The sequence below is a fragment of the Nematostella vectensis genome, chromosome 15, assembly GCF_932526225.1.
Source record: "Nematostella vectensis chromosome 15, jaNemVect1.1, whole genome shotgun sequence".
NCBI lineage: Eukaryota > Metazoa > Cnidaria > Anthozoa > Actiniaria > Edwardsiidae > Nematostella > Nematostella vectensis.
In genome coordinates this window covers 9050432-9067135 of record NC_064048.1, presented here as the reverse complement: position 1 = coordinate 9067135, position 16704 = coordinate 9050432, and the positions used below count along the sequence as shown (strand labels likewise).

General features: G+C 39.0%; 2 protein-coding genes across 2 annotated transcripts; one reads left to right on the top strand and one right to left on the bottom strand.

Moving 5' to 3' along the window:
• Positions 1 to 1081: 1081 nt before the first annotated feature.
• On the top strand, positions 1082 to 13653 carry LOC5512469 (glutamate dehydrogenase, mitochondrial). The gene is made up of 15 exons (XM_032381880.2): positions 1082 to 1444; positions 2383 to 2517; positions 2927 to 3063; positions 3874 to 4024; positions 4399 to 4487; positions 5209 to 5245; positions 5648 to 5709; positions 6561 to 6698; positions 7947 to 7982; positions 8392 to 8493; positions 9582 to 9662; positions 10177 to 10300; positions 10939 to 11027; positions 11898 to 11960; positions 12957 to 13653. The coding sequence occupies exons 1-15, from the start codon at positions 1183 to 1185 to the stop codon at positions 13074 to 13076; spliced, it is 1626 nt and encodes a 541-aa protein (XP_032237771.1). The 5' UTR covers positions 1082 to 1182; the 3' UTR covers positions 13077 to 13653.
• Positions 13577 to 16615, bottom strand: LOC125560665 (adenosine receptor A1-like). Its single transcript, XM_048722719.1, has one exon. It carries the CDS (start codon positions 14764 to 14766, stop codon positions 13867 to 13869), a length of 900 nt encoding a protein of 299 aa, XP_048578676.1. The 5' UTR covers positions 14767 to 16615; the 3' UTR covers positions 13577 to 13866.
• Positions 16616 to 16704: the final 89 nt, after the last annotated feature.

The following is a 16704-nucleotide window of genomic DNA, read 5'->3' as shown; positions in this document are numbered from 1 at the left end:
GCAGAGGTGTCCTAATAATTGGTAATTTGTATGGCTTTTTTACAGATTTCTGGTGATAAGGGGGGCTTGGTCCACAGCTAGATCCACCGATATAGTATGTTAAGTTATAAGTATAATTCATTATAGCAGTGTTATAGCATGCGAAACAACATATTGTTTATGAAATTCAACAATATTGTTAGTAGTTATCAATTAATATAAAAGACTATCTATCTAGGTGATTTCTAATAACCACATTGCCATCTTATTATTCGTTTCACACAATGTCACCATGCTATAATTGATAGAGAAGAGGGTGATAGTTCACACAATGTCACCATGCTATTAATGATAAAGAAGAGGGTGATAGTTCACACAATGTCACCATGCTATTAATGATAGAGAAGAGGGTGATAGTTCACACAATGTCACCATGCTATTAATGATAGAGAAGAGGGTGATAGTTCACACAATGTCCCCATGCTATTAATGATAGAGAAGAGGGTGATAGAGGTCTGTGTGCTTTTTTTAACCTACAAGAAAAATGATAAATAATTAAATATATTTTAAGATAAAATGCATGTTTGTAACAAAGTTATGCCCCTATTTCAAAACCCTGGATTGCCTGGGAATGAATGGATTTTCGTTTTACTAATTACTAAGGACCTGTTTTTTCCTATCATTCTGGAATGGGAATGGTCGGTTGAGAGTTCAGAATGACATTTGAGTCGTTATGCTACAGGTAGCAGAATTGATGGAATGGCTTCCATTCCATTCTAGCTTTCTTTGCAGCCGCTCTCTGTGTCGGTTCCAGATCCTCCCCACTCGAGCTCGAGTGGGGAGGATAATTCCATGATTCCATAATTCGAGGAGGCTAATTCCATTCCGGAATGGAAACGCGGGACAAACAAACGCATGCTTTTTCTAATTCTAATCACTCTCATTCCGGGATCACGAGTAAAAAAAAGCGCCCTAGGTTTTATATTTGTGGAGCCAAGAATAAGATATTTATGCCTTCTTCGCTTTTTTCTTATTGGTCTCGGGCTCCCTGTGGATTAATACCACGCCCCCTTCCTGCCTCCAATATCGCGCGAGCCTGGACACTATAGTATTCTGCGTCACTCGCTTTGTAGATTCGCTTCTGACCTTGGTGCTTGACATAAAACGATCACAAAAATCTGCCACTTTATCTGCACAAACGCCATGTTTCGAATACCTGGGCAGTCCGTCCTTCGCCTCGCGACCTCAAGGAGTGGGAGAATCGCATGTGGAAGTCAAAATGCCGGCATTTTACGGTGTTCGAGTTCGAGTGCAGTCGAAAGCGACACGGAACCGTCGTTTACAGAAATGTGTGCCGGTTTTTTCGATCAAGCAAGAACTTACGTAGAACACAGGCTTTTAACTCGACCTGATCCTCCGGGCAAGATCCCCGAGAAGTTTGAGGATAAAAAACACAGGATAAAGGGTAGGTCTCGGTTGTTTGTTGGCGTTTAGGAGGTGTGAAATCTGCCGAGATGTAAATTAAATCACTATGTGAAATCTGCCACGTGACAATATATGATTACTCGATTCGAACGAGTTGGATGACACTCCAGTTTTCATATCGGATGGTAGTTTGTTTTTGTTGCTCTTACATCGTAATTCTCTTTGTCTTACTCCCGACTGGTACACTTATAGTAAAGACGCGTTAAATCGGCTCGTCTGAATTTATTATTGCCAAAATTAATTAATAATCGTAGACCGGAAAATCCGGATTCGCACCCTTCTGCTTGCTGGTATGTACCAGCCTTTATTAATTCACTGTCTATTTCAAGAATATCTCTTGTTTTGGTTATTGGTAATGTCTGGAATTTTTTTTTATGGGTCAGTATTACTCAAATGTCTTCAGTACAGGTTGAAATGTGTTGTATTGTTTGTTTACTAACCACCTTGATTATTGACGTAAACAAAAGGAAATGTATCTCTGTTTGCCATTTGATTTTACATAAACAATCCAGGAGGTGTGATGTAAACTTCCTGAGCAGTGGCAAATGTAGATATTGAGGGAGTGTTCACCTGTGGTAGGTTGCCCAGTGGGTTTCTCTTCTGCTTTGTTTTACATGGCTTGATTCACATGTGAGGTAGGGTGCCAGTAAGCCACTCACATGATTGCATCAGGTAGAGATAAGCCTACCTTGAGGAGGTGTCAAGTTTGATGGATCTTGATCCATGTGAAGATACTTTTTCCAGGTTTTTTTCTGCTAAAACTCCATTGGATATGTTGTCACCGCCAAAACTTTTTTCTTGAGAAAAAATCCTTTGTCACGCATTCCTCATAAAAGTGTCATCAAAATTATGCGAGAGCCTACTTGAAAACTTTAAATCTAAATAAAGACCACTTAGTGTGTTCATGTCTTTTATAAGGAATCCTTGATGTGATGAAGCCATGTCAAGATGTCCTATCAGTTGTCTTTCCTATCAAGCTTGATAATGGGGAATACAAACTTGTCCAGGGCTACCGTGCCCAACATAGTCACCATCGGTCACCTTGTAAAGGAGGTGAGTGTGACAAGAACTAGATGCTTTTTAAATGGTGAATTAGATAGTTTACTTTTCCTTTGTTAAACACCCAGGGGTATCCCAATATATAATAATCAGGACATGTTGCTGGATAGGGAAGGATTTTATACCTACTCTATCATAGACATGGTATTAATTTTAGCTATCTATACTGAACGGTGCTCCAATTTTATTATTTCACATTTAGGTGTATTGTCAAGTAGAATCTCATTAACTCTTTTAATTATGAAACTTCAGAGGTTCGCAGGGTATGCAGGTTTTCTGTTTGTCCTGAGACTGGGCTGAGATCCCCCTCCCCCCCCCCCCCTTCCCCCGCCTAGACAAAGCAGAAGCACATTACTTAACGACTAATGCCTTTTACTAAACCCAATCTTCTCCATATTCCAAGGTATTCGTTACAGTGAGGATGTAGACATTGATGAGGTGCAAGCTTTAGCAACGCTGATGACATTTAAGTGCGCTGTGGTAGATGTGCCTTTTGGTGGTGCAAAGGGAGGAATCAAGATTGACCCAAGCCAACATTCTGTGAGTGCCTTTGTAAATATAGCCTGACTATCAGGCAATTTTATTTTTCAAAAGTTGGAGAGGAAAAATAAACGTACGCCTGTCACAAATACTAGACGCGACGCCTGCCGCCCCTTTTCAGGCTGCTGTCAAAATATGTCGGCTGTCAATTGTCCCAATGACTCGCGTGGTGGCATAATCAAATGCACGAATCAAATTATAAACAATATTTATGTAAAGCAAAATTGTAATACAGTGGTGTTATGTACAAGGGTAATAATTTTAGTAATGACAAACTCCGGTGAGGTAATTGTAATTGTGGATAGTTCACGGCGCAAGAGATTTACGGTTTACGTATATGACTGCAGATCCACACATCACCAAATTAATACAGGCTTAAACAAATTTTATTATTTGAAATAATAATGATATCCGCAGTATTAAGGCAGCTTCTATGGCATCCGTATTTCATATATATGTATAAAGCTAGTAGATCTTAGTTAATTATAATTATACCGATGAGAAATAAAAACATGCATTGACCGGCCTAGGCAAGATATTTGAACATGCTGATAAGGGCCAATAAGAGCACGCTTTTATATTAGCATTGTTTTCTAGTCAATCCCAGTGGTCCCAATATTTGGGATCCGAACATGAAAATTTTACAGTAGTTGTATCAGGTCCTCTTTTTATCGCTTCCGGGTATATACTTCATAGGGGATGATAAAAGGGCCTGACACTCAGATTATTGTAAATATAGTTCTCTTTTGTTATCCTCTATATGAATTTACTCTTCAGGCCTATACACTGATCCTTCCTCTATCTGCTTAGGTAACAGAACTTGAGAAAATCACAAGAAGGTTCACTGTAGAGTTGGCCAAAAAGCATTTCATCGGCCCTGGTCTAGATGTCCCCGCCCCTGACATGGGAACTGGCGAAAGGGAAATGAGCTGGATGGCGGATTCCTACGACATGACTCTAGGTGAGTGTACATAGCATTGCTCCCTATCACTTCTTACATAGTCTTGTCCTACTTAGTACCATTCAGTGTTATTATTTCAGTACTATATTAAAGCCGCATTGTCACCAGTTTACTTCCGGAGGTCCGACGGAAACCTCAACTGTTAAAAGACAAAAGAATCTATTCAAATCCGAAATATTTAACAGGCCATCCGCTCTAAATTAGCAGTCACATCCTCAAAGAAACTTCCAATAGACATACTGCTTTCTATATTTTGAAATATTTTTCGTGTTTCCCGTTAAAAATTATCTGAGATTCTTACATAATCGACCAGAAGTAAACTGGTGACAATGCGGCTTTAAACAGGCTATTCATGAGCATGTTGTCTTTGCCAGGGTTCGGTAACATGAACGCTTACGCTTGTGTCACTGGTAAACCAATCCACTTGGGTGGGATCCATGGCAGAGTATCCGCTACAGGAAGGGTAAGCAGACTTGGGAGACATTAAAGCCTGATATGGTGGGACACAGGGGGGGAGGGCACGCCCTTTGATCACAAATAGTGGTTTTTAGCACGGGAGGGGAGGTGCTCTTCAGGGTAAAAGTGATAGGGATGATCGTCGGGAAATTAGAAAAAAACCCTAAAAATACCGACGCACCAAAAATTGCTATCCTAAAAATACCCCAAAAGCCCCTAAAATACTAATTCTAAGAGAAAAGCCTATTTTTTTTGGGAATACCCCCTATAAAATGACATGGGAAGAACCCCCGGGTTTTTAGCCCCTTTGCCACAGTTTTGTTGGCAGAATGCTTGGCCAAAGTTTGGCTGGTGTGCAGTCATCCCTAGCACATGACCAACAGGTTTGATACTGTAACTTGTACATGTATGACATGCATTTGATTGAAAACAGGACAAAGGCATGTGGGATCTAATTAACTTCTTACATTTCAATCTCAAATCTGCTTTCAATTAATATTAATTAATATACAGTTTGTCCTTTATTTATAAATCTGGTACATTCCCCTCTACCATGGCTTTAAAATACCTTAGTTATCATTCAAGATTGTACTCATTTTTTGCCTGTGATGTACAGTAAAACTGTAGGGATACAATTATAATGCTAAATCTCCATTTACTGTATGCTAGATTTTAATTTTGGGTGATTGCTAAGGTGATAATAAGTTTACTTTAACTAATTGTTTTAGGGAGTTTTCCATGGTATCCAGAACTTCCTTGACTCAGGTGAGGTTATTGTCCATGTTAATCAAGTGTTTAACCTGTAGACCTATAAACCCCGGCTTAGACATTGATTCTCAACATAGCTGTCATCACAAGACTAATTTTTGAGACAATGTTCATACATTCTCTGTATTCACCCGCATTGGCTTTCTTTTTTTTTTTTTTTTTTCACTTATTTACTGTACTTCACAAAATGTCTGTCCAAGTCAGTTTGGCAGGTAGGACTCAAAAGCACAGGAAAAGTGGAACAGGGAGATTTGTTAGACCAAATATTTCTATTTACAATCAAGAGCTCCAAGGATGAGAACCTCAAACAATCTGCCCAAATGAACTCACCATTGTAAAGAGCTATATATAGGATGTTATATCAGCCCAATTTTCTTATTTATATTTCGTTTTGTTTAGAGAAATATGCCCACATGGTTGGCCTGGAGACAGGATTGAAAGGAAAGACATTTATTGTCCAGGTGAATTTCTTTGGGTCAACAGTTCTAAGTGCCTCTCTATCCCAACAAATGATGTGGTTCCTATGGGTCCTGAAAAGTCGTAAATTTTGTTGTCAATTTTTCTTTCAAAATGTGTGCGTTGGTCAAAACACGGGTATCAAAATTCAATCTACTAAATAATTGTAATTTTTAAATCATTATTTCAGAGAAAGGATAACTATAATCAGTAATTTTTATGACTTTTAGCTGCGCTCTTTGTTGTTTTGCAGAACTTTTAAAAATGTATAAGGAAATGTGCTTTTAAAATGTGTGCGTTAGTCAATAAGGATGCGGGGGTATCAATATTCTGTTTACTATAGTGGTTTCGGTATTTTATCATTATTATAGAGAAAAGGAAACTAAAATCAACAATTCTCATGACTTTCGTTGCGTTCTTTGTTGTTTTACAGACTTTTTGTACTTAAATGAACTTTAAAAATCTTTAGCGAATGTGCTTTCAAAATGTGTGCGTTTGTCAAAAAGTGTGCGCAGGTATCAAAATCATGTTTTATCATTATTTTATCATTATTCTAGAAAAATGATAACTAAAATCAGTAAATCTAACGACCTTTGTTGTTGCACTCTTTGTTGTTTTGCGGACTTTTTGTAATGAAATAAAAAAATATTTTTTTTAAATTTATGGGAAAATGTGTGTTCAAAAGTGCGTTAGTCAATAAGTGTGTGCGGGTATCGAAATCATGTTTTCCAAATGACTTAAATTTTTGTCCAATATTTGTTCAATATTCACGCTTGTTAGCTGTTCAGCTACAGGAACCACACATTTATTTGGGATGTACTAACTACATTGTTATTCACTATGTTTATGTAACCAGGGATTCGGTAATGTGGGCCTGCACAGTTGTCGGTATCTTCACCGAGCAGGTGCAAAATGCATTGGGGTCATTGAGCGGGATGGAAGCTTGTGGAACCCAGATGGCATTGATCCCAAAGAACTTGAGGACTACAAACTGGTATGCTCAACTTATTTATTTAGTGTGGTGGAATAACCCGTGGTATTAAAATCAAGAGCCGTGCGGGGGCAATTTCCAAACCTGGGGAGGAGGTCTTGTGTGTGTATTGTTATGACTAGAAAAACTACAGGCAAGCTGTAGAATAACTAGGTGGTATGACAGAAAAACTACAGGCAAGCTGTAGAGTAACTAGGTGGTATGACTAGAAAGACTACAGGCAAGCTGTAGAATAACTAGGTGGTATGACTAGAAAAACTACAGACAAGCTGTAGAATAACTAGGTGGTATGACTAGAAAGACTACAGACAAGCTGTAGAATAACTAGGTGGTATGACTAGAAAAAAGCTACAGGCAAGCTGTAGAATAACTAGATGGTATGACTAGAAAGACTACCGAGAAGCTGTAGAATAACTAGGTGGTATGACTAGAAAAACTACAGGCAAGCTGTAGAATAACTAGATGGTATGACTAGAAAGACTACAGACAAGCTGTAGAATAACTAGGTGGTATGACTAGAAAAAAGCTACAGGCAAGCTGTAGAATAACTAGATGTTATGACTAGAAAGACTACAGACAAGCTGTAGAATAACTAGGTGGTATGACTAGAAAAACTACAGACAAGCTGTAGAATAACTAGATGTTATGACTAGAAAAACTACAGGCAAGCTGTAGAATAACTAGGTGGTATGACTAGAAAGACTACAGACAAGCTGTAGAATAACTAGATGTTATGACTAGAAAAAAGCTACAGGCAAGCTGTAGAATAACTAGATGTTATGACTAGAAAGACTACAGAAAAAGCTGTAGAATAACTAGATGGTATGACTAGAAAAACTACAGGCAAGCTGTAGAATAACTAGATGTTATGACTAGAAAAACTACAGGCAAGCTGTAGAATAACTAGATGGTATACTAGAAAAACTACAGACAAGCTGTAGAATAACTGGGTGGTATGACTAGAAAAACTACAGGCATACTGTAGAAAAACTAGATTTTATGAATAGAGTTTAGTTATGACTAGAGTCTTGACTAGTTATTATGAATAACTTAGTTTACGTGAAAACAATAGTTTCGTTGTCGTTTGGAGCGTCAATCCTTCGTTTTGCATAACAAAATACCAGTTCAACCCTGTGCTGGTTTATTTCCCAGTAGCAGTTCAGAGTATAGATGTGATACTTTACAAACAAGCTTATTGGCACTTGTTTATTGTTACATGTTGATAAACATATTATTTCAATTTTCTTACAGGAAAAAGGTACGATTACAAACTACCCTGGAGCTAAGGTTCGTGTGATTCATAATCAAAATTTTTAATTCTCTAAATCATAGAAAACAAAACGTGGTTAAGTACCATAGGAATAATAAAAAACCTCTGGGCAAGCTAATGGTTGGAATTATCCCGATTTGATTTAAAAATCCTTAATCCTGACGCAACGTCCAGAGCTAAAACATGTACTTTCTCAACTTCAGTGATTGGAAAAAATAGGAACGGTTATTCAATGTAAAAACATTTGGTAGTTTTCTTATTCTCTCTAATATCAAAGGTATCAAAGCGGTTTGTCTTGTACCCTTTTCAAGGGGCGGTGGCCGGGGAGTCTTGCAAAATCCTGATTTCCAAAGTTTACATGTTGGACACTCTTCTTTGATGTCTTAAGTGCATCAACTTATATACTTTGGACATTTTTGTTTTCAGATGGTTGAGGAAAACCTACTAGAGGCAGAATGTGATATTCTTATTCCTGCCGCAAATGAAAAGCAAATCACCAAGAAGAATGCGCACAGAATAAAGGCAAAGGTATGACACAGGCTTGATGTAGACATAACGTGAAAAAAACATTCAGACCCGACGTCAAAGTTCATTTTCCATGGAACCTAAACAAAGCCTGCATTTCAGCCAGTACTACAGCAAGCTTATTCTCTATTTTCGTTTCCAAGTAGCGACGGCTGTTTTTTTTTTAAGAACGTCAATCAAGACCTTCAATTTCTTCCAATTCTGCATCTGTCGCAGCTTTCGGCTTATGGTAGCTAAAACGACAAAGTCGATTAACTTCCTAGGGACTGTCACCAATAAAATGCATATAAACACAAAGCAAAGCTGGAATTTTTCCTGTGCTTTGCTTGTGTATCTCTCGTATTTTCTACGCCTGGTGTTTTTTGACGCTCTCTTATTGGTTGGCGGTCAGACTGCGCCATAACTGCGAAATGGCTTCCTGTAATAAAAAAGCCGTCATGACCCGGAAACGTAATGCTCTCTTTTTTTTATAAGAACGTCGAATTTTCAGTTGAGGCTAGGCCGTTCTTATTTTTGGGACATTTAGAGGCTTGATTTATTTTTAAAATTTGGTGAAATCTCAGGCTGGACATTCTTATAAAAAGGTCTTTATATAAATAAAGAAATATAAAATATATATAAAAGAGTGTATACAAGGCGCATGTACGACTGAAATTTATGTTATGAATATATCAAGCTCGCTGCCTATATCAGAACAAAAGGGAATCTATCTAGTAGATGTACAAGATGCTCAGGGCATCCAGGGTAGGGCGTGGATGATTTAGAAAAAAAAATATCCTGCACTAATTGGTGGACGAAAAAAAAAATATCCTGCACTAATTGGTGGACGAAAAAAAAATATACTGCACTAATTGGTGGACGAAAAAAAAAATATCCTGCATCGGTAAAAAATTCTTGCGCGCCAAATGCTCTGAAAAAACAGGATATATAGGTTATATATATCCTATATAGGATATATATATCCTGTGCAACCGAAAACGTCAAACCCCCTCAAAAGTCAAATAGCCGGCCCCTTATGTAAAGAATTGGTTAGCATTAATATGGATATAAAGTAGGTTAATACCGCTCCAATGACATGATCTCTTTTGTAGATCATCGCAGAAGGTGCCAATGGCCCAACGACTCCTGAAGCTGACCAGATTCTTATCGCCAACAAGCAACTCGTCATCCCTGTAAGCTGCTCTCTGCTTTTTCATACGTTTTTCATGCCAAAAATATTAGTCAATTCTTTTAGAAGCAAGCAGTAACCGAAAAAGGTGTCTCTTCGTAGAACTTTCCAATACCAGAATGTTGAAATGCATTGTTTGAAAGATTAGTAGATGCAGAAGTTTAGAACGTATGAGTGCAGTTCTGTGTCTTTGAGAGTGAGATAGCGGGGTGTTGTTTGTCTAGTGAATATTTTAAAATGCTTGAAAACTAAAAGGAACAAAATTCGCATTTTCCCAAGGCTTATCATGTCCCAAGCCAACCAAACTTTATAGCTTATATCAGCCATTGTGGTCTTTAAATCTTGAACATGCTTCAGGTTAGCGGAACGGCTAGATATTAATATCACTTCGCTATACGTCCCATTCTTGCTCTTGTGTGTGTGTTATTATTATTATTATTTTTTTTTTTGCTACCCACGAGCACTCTTTCCCATCTCCGCCTATCATGCCAATGTTTGGGTGGTTTTCTCTGTTGCAGGATCTCTACCTTAACGCTGGCGGCGTGACTGTCTCATACTTCGAATGGCTCAAAAATATTAATCATGTTAGCTTTGGTCGCCTGACTTGGAAATACGAGAAAGAGTCCAACTACCATCTATTAGGTACTGTATTTGTAGGCGCAGAACTTCTTAATGTCGCTAATGAAACCCCACCCTTTTTTCGTTTTTGGTGGTGGGGGTTGAGGGCGAGGGTTGGGGGTGGATGGGAAATACAGGCTCAAAGAATCCTTTGTTAATACGCCATGATTCTTCATCTATTTTAAATAACGTTGCACTCGGGAGAATCTGTATCATTACCGCAGTGCTTCTCAGTTTAAGGATAGCCTACTTGCAGGCTTTGATAGTTTTTCCGGCACGAAAACCCCGAAAACACGAAGTGGTATGCGAACTTCGTGTTTTCGGGGTTTTCGTGCCGGAAAAACTATCAAAGCCTACAAGTAGGCTAATTTAAGGACGCCGTTTTTTTCACGTTCCGCTCCAAATGTAAACGCATGCAAGTGAAGATGAAAACAATTCATTTGCATGCATTTGCATTTGGAACAGTACACTTGTTGGTGCTACCTCCCCTATGAAATGTGTCCTTGAAAACGACTTCATTTAAAAGAAAAAATGATTTTTTTCATTTCATAATGAATCGCAAGGCTAACAAATTGAGTTGTTTTTATTTAGGATAATAGGCGATTCAACTAGTCATGCCCAGAGTTTTTTTTTATATGAATGTATGTTTTTGTATTCTCCAGAGAGCGTACAGAAGAGTTTAGAAAGGCACTTTGGGGGATCCTCACACATCCCCATCACACCCAGCGAAGCATTCCAAGAACAGATATCGGTACGTAAACCTATTTCAAATATGGTTGCACTCGGAGAATCTGTGTATTGTAACCCGAAGTGCTCCATGGGTATCAAATAAATATGTAAATAAGCGCAAATAAAAAGAAATCCAGACTTAAATGGCTGTAGAATTATTGTTCATATTTTTTTTAAAGGTGTAATCTTAGATTCTTGGATTTATATCAAAGATTAACAAAATATAATAGTAAAACTAGCAAAATTTCCTGTAGATATAAACAACTCATTTTGATTGTTCTATTTTCAATTTCGTGCCATGTAGATCATGCTCGTGGTTCCAGCGCTTCGGGGGCGCTCGCAAAGCACGCTGGATCCTCGAGCATGCATGTTAATTAGCAGGAGGGCGTAAAAGAAAGTAAACATCGACGTTTTTATGCCACAATCTGCGTCCAAATGAATTGTGAAGAATTGCTCATTGTTTTTTCAATTTGTTCTGAACCAATGAATACTTGAGTCGAGGTCACGTGTTCTGTGTTAGTCTATAAGAAGTCGAAGCTGCGGTTACATGCCTGTTCATCAGGAAAAAATGACAAAGCCGCATTATCACCAGTTTACTTCCGTTCGATTACCGAACGATCTCCGATGATTTGACGGAAAACACGAAAAATATTTCAACATCGTAAAAGCAGCGATAGCTTGTTAACTAGCCCGAATTCTAATAGATTATTTTGTCTCTTAACGGTTAATTTTTCCGTCGGCTCTCCGGAAGTAAACTGATGACAGGAGTTTGATAACTCGCTTGTGTATCGCAACCAGTCTTGAAATTGCATTCAGATTAGAAAATTAACTTTTAAAGCTCTGTAATTGGATTGGTTTATTTCTGTTTCATTCTAAGTTCTTTTTCCATCAGGGAGCATCTGAGAGGGACATCGTCCATTCAGGACTTGAATTCACCATGGAGAGGTCCGCCAAGGTAGGTCAACACACAAGTTTGATGACGTAGTGTTGCCAAAATGAGTTCACCCGGGAATATACCGTCCATACGCGAATACTTTTTCTTGACACGAGCGCTAGTACTGTTTTGACTCTTCGAGTGCAATACGCGACTTACACGAGGAAATCACGTGACTGTTTGGGTAGCAAACTCGCGCGCGCTCCGGTTCTTGGAGGAAAAATAGGGGACTTGCGCTAAGATCACGTGACTGTTTGGGTAGCAAACTCGCGCGCGCTCCGCGGCTTTTGGAGGAAAAAATAGGGGACTTGCGCTAAGAGATCACCTGACTGTTTGGGTAGCAAACTCGCGCGCGCTCCGCGGCTTTTGGAGGAAAAATAGGCGACTTGCACTAAGAGATCACGTGACTGTTTGGATAGCCAAATCGCGCGCGCTCCGCGGCTCTTGGAGGAAAAATAGGGGACTTGCGCTAAGAGATCACGTGACTGTTTGGGTAGCAAAATCGCGCGCGCTCCGCGGCTCTTGGGGGAAAAATAGGGGACTTGCGCTATGAGATCACGTGACTGTTTGGGTAGCAAACTCGCGCGCGCTCCGGCTTCTGGAGGAAAAATTAAAAAAACTATTTATTCAACGCTAACGCAGCAGTCAAAAAGTTTCCTTTGCTGAAAAGTCTTACTTTTGTTTAAATATTTTATTTGTCGTCGCTCTCTGGCGTAGCGCTTCGAGTGACTTTCTATCTTCTATCGAAGTTGGGATGCCCACAAAATAAATATGTCCACAATACGCCAGTTAAAAAAAATGGACTCGAAGCGACGACTTTTCAAAGAACCATTAGTTTTGCCAAATAGGCACCTCTGAATAAAGCGTTCTACGCGTCTTCAAGCTAGTGGGATGGTCCCTGAAATGGTATTTTTAGTAATCAAGATGGCTAAGCCATCGTACAATGCCACGTATTTGAACAACTCAAACATGGAAAAAAAAAATATGTTTCACGACAATCCCTTTTTTCTTTTTCAGCAAATCATGCGCTGTGCAGAGGAGTACAACCTAGGCCTAGACATCCGTACGGCCGCTTACATCGTCGCCATCGAGAAAGTCTACAACACCTACGCCGTCGCCGGCTTCACCTTCATCTAATTATGATAATCTCGATCTTGACCAATGATTACTCTAGAAATTATCTTGGAATGCACTTTCTTGTAAAGTGATAGATTTTGTAAATCATGGAACTCTCGATATCGACCAATTATTGATTAGGAAATTGTCTGGGAAATATGATGGATTTGGAAAATACTGGCAACGCTTCTTTAATATGTCTTCTTGCAAATGGAACTTGTAAATTCAAGATGGCGTGAACTCTACCTGATTTTTAACCCAAAAATATCAATTGAGCGTTTTGTAATGTATGTCTATGTAATTATTATTAGACTAATGTGTAGGCTTGGTACAAATTGTTATTGTTTAAAATTCTTTAAGACCCATTTAGGCTACCATTTTCTGGGAAGATCACGGTTTTCGAGATCTGCAGCAATACTTTTCATTTTGATGAGAGTGAAATCACTAGTGTTAATTATTTTGTTCTGGGTATTTTTCATATAAAATACTTATGACAAAGCAAAGGAATCTTGTTTTCTTTAATGAAGCTTGTTCTACCTATCGTTAAGGTCTGAGGTGCGCTGGAAGAAATAATTTTTATTAAAAACACTGGATCAGTTTGTTGTGTTTGTGCTTGGATACTTCTTAGCTCGACCCTATAACGCTTTAAATTGAAAAACCATCTATTTTTATACCTTATCTTGGAGCGCTTATTCGGGGGAGGTATTTATTCAAAAATTCTTCGCGGTTCATTTCATGGCCGGTTTGAGGCAGTGTAGGATCGAATTTGTTAAAAGTCATTTATAAATCCCCTACGACATTACCAAGCCTCTTATAACCGGCGCAATGGTGTCATTGTCACAACTTCCGAATGGCATCCGACTCTCTCCGATTGTTGTTCGGACCTTCCTCGCCAAATCGCTAAGATCGCGCGTCTAAAATCGGGCTTCAGGAATGAATAGACTAAGGGATCCAAAAGAGAGCTGAGTGCAATAGTAAAGAACGAGATATCCGCTAGAACAAGCGGAATGAGGTCCGGGCGGCCAATCAGATCAGCAGTCGTGATATAAATCACCGGTAGCCAGGACAACAAGAACGTCACCGACACAACCGCGAACACTTTCGCCACTCGGGCGTCGGTCGAGACTCGCCTTTGTTCACCTCGTGTGTTGTTCATCGTTGTGAGCGGTAATCGTTTTCTAAGTTTGAGGCTTTTCCTGACTGTGTAGAAAATCCTGCAGTAAGCGAATACGATAAGGAGAAACGGTACCACGACGCCAAACAGCTGCAATATTAGAAGGTATACTTTATGCTCTTTGCTGTAGATATTGGTTCGCCAAATGAGAGGCAGTAGAGAGTAAGCGATTGGGAGAGCCCAGGACGTGAAAACAATCCTTTTAAAATACTTGGATATTTTGTATAGATACCCAAGAGGCGTGACTATGGCAATGTAACGATCGTAGGTCACGGCTAGCAGATTGGCCACTCCTGATAGAAGAATGACTGACACGAGATAGCCAGTTGCCTCCGCTGTAGGATTACACATATACAGTGGGAACAATATACCTCCCACGAGTACATCGCTGATCGCGAGGGAGACGATGAACCCATTAGTATGCGTGCGTAGGGCCTTATTGATGCAAACAAACACACAAACGGCAATGTTTAGAATGACAATGGCAACAGCTAAGATGCTCAAAGGAATAATTACCCCTAGTCCATGTCCTGCCATGTCGTTTGTGGATGGCTTTTCTAGTAAGGCCGTGTTCGCACCACAACCACTGTAATTTGTGATCCTTTCCTATGAATCCGTTTGGCTGAGGTCTCCAAATCGCTTGTTGGGTCAACAAATTGGGATCATCACAGGAATTTCTTCCTTGCTTCTAATACCGTCTTTGGCCTTTTTGCTCGTCGATCCAGGCTTGCCAATTATCCCCTTTAATTTTAAAGACTTCTTCTGTAAGCCTTCTTATCATGAAAACGTGCTTTTGCTGCCTTTTGTGATTCTCTCTCAAACAGATAAGACAGTTTAAAGGTTTGACAGGCAAGCGAATGGACAATTTCTGTTTGTTTTTTATACGAACGCAATCTTGACCATTAACGAGGGTCAAACTAACGGGTTTTCCTTCTTGGCACCGGGACCTCGGAAAAGTAGGTTTCGGGTCTTGACTTCTTCTATACCTTGGTTAAAAGATTAGTTTTCGGGAATTTATGTATCGGTTGCTAATCGTTTAATACCAACCTTTCGCTCACTCTTGTGTATAACGATGCAAAACAGCTGAGTTAAACCACAAAGAAGCCACTAGTTGGTTTGCTCTAACATGCTCCTGCTTCAAATCCCCTGTTATAATTCACTTGCCAAACAACATTAAAAGCGAAGAGGTCATTATAGTGCCATTCCACGTCCAATTAAAATGAAGAAGTCCTCCCATTTGGCAATTTAACACTATGGGAGAGTCGATAAAGTGAATGAAAAAAGCTTCTTAAATGTTTGGTTTAATGTATTCCATTATCGTTGCAACAGCCGTCTATTTTCAATTCAAATACGAGCTCAAGCTAGATGTTTTGTGAGTTTCCTCGCCTTCGCTACAAATATAAGAACCAAAAAGCAAACAATACCTTGTTTTGCCCGGGAGGAGTTCTCTAATTTCCAAAAGCAATTAAATCTTAGTGATTAGTAACATTTTATAGCCCGAAAAGGCTAAAGTAATTAAGTACGTATGAAATTAGTTGTAGTACTGTTTTTTTTTATGTGAATGTATTTTTTGATGAAGAATGATAGATAAATTGCGTAGATTTGGTACAACTTACGTCTTCTGTCTTTTTATACATCTATAATTTTCCTTTTTATAGGTCCACTGCTGTTTATAATAGATTTGTTAATTTTTCTTATTAAGTCGGTTTCATAAAATCCATTTAAAATGCAAAGAGCACCATGTAATGATTAATAAAACATAATACGTTCGCCGTTCTACGACAGAAAGGAACCATAGCTCTCATGTTTTTACTAAATGCAAAAAAATATGTATAAATCTCACGATTACCCATTAAAGGACGTAAAACAGCCACGAGATTTGCAATATGCATTAACCTTTTAAACAGCCCTGCCAGCCACCGTTTAGTCATCCCAGCAAAGTACTAAGTGTGAAAAAGCATCCATTTCCATCGGCTGATTTTGGGAAGACAATGCGATATTTTCTATCGAATTTGGTAAAAAATATAAAGTAGGAAACAATCCCATTATCCAAAAAAACGGTCCATCTAATATTATGCAACCAACAATAGAGTAAAACCATTTCCATGATTTGCAAACATTGGGAGAATTTTATGATTCACGGCGAAGAAATACCCCCGCTCCAGAATCACGGAGACAAATACATGCAGCCTAGTTCCAGGCGTTCTTACCCGCGGTTCTCGACTGGTTTCCTGTGGTTATTAAGGGTTGCAATGTCACAGGAATGGGTAAGCGTGTTCCAAACCCCAAGCTGCATCACGGTTCATCTCCGTAGTCAGGAAACCCTGTAAAAACGCCTCGGACTAGGCCGCGGGTCATGAATAAAAGATAAAACATAAAAATAAATAAAAAACTTTAGCCCTCTAGGCCCTTTGTTTGGGTTTGTCCCTTTCAAGCCAAAGCGATCAATACACAGGGAAGTATATCAAGAATCTC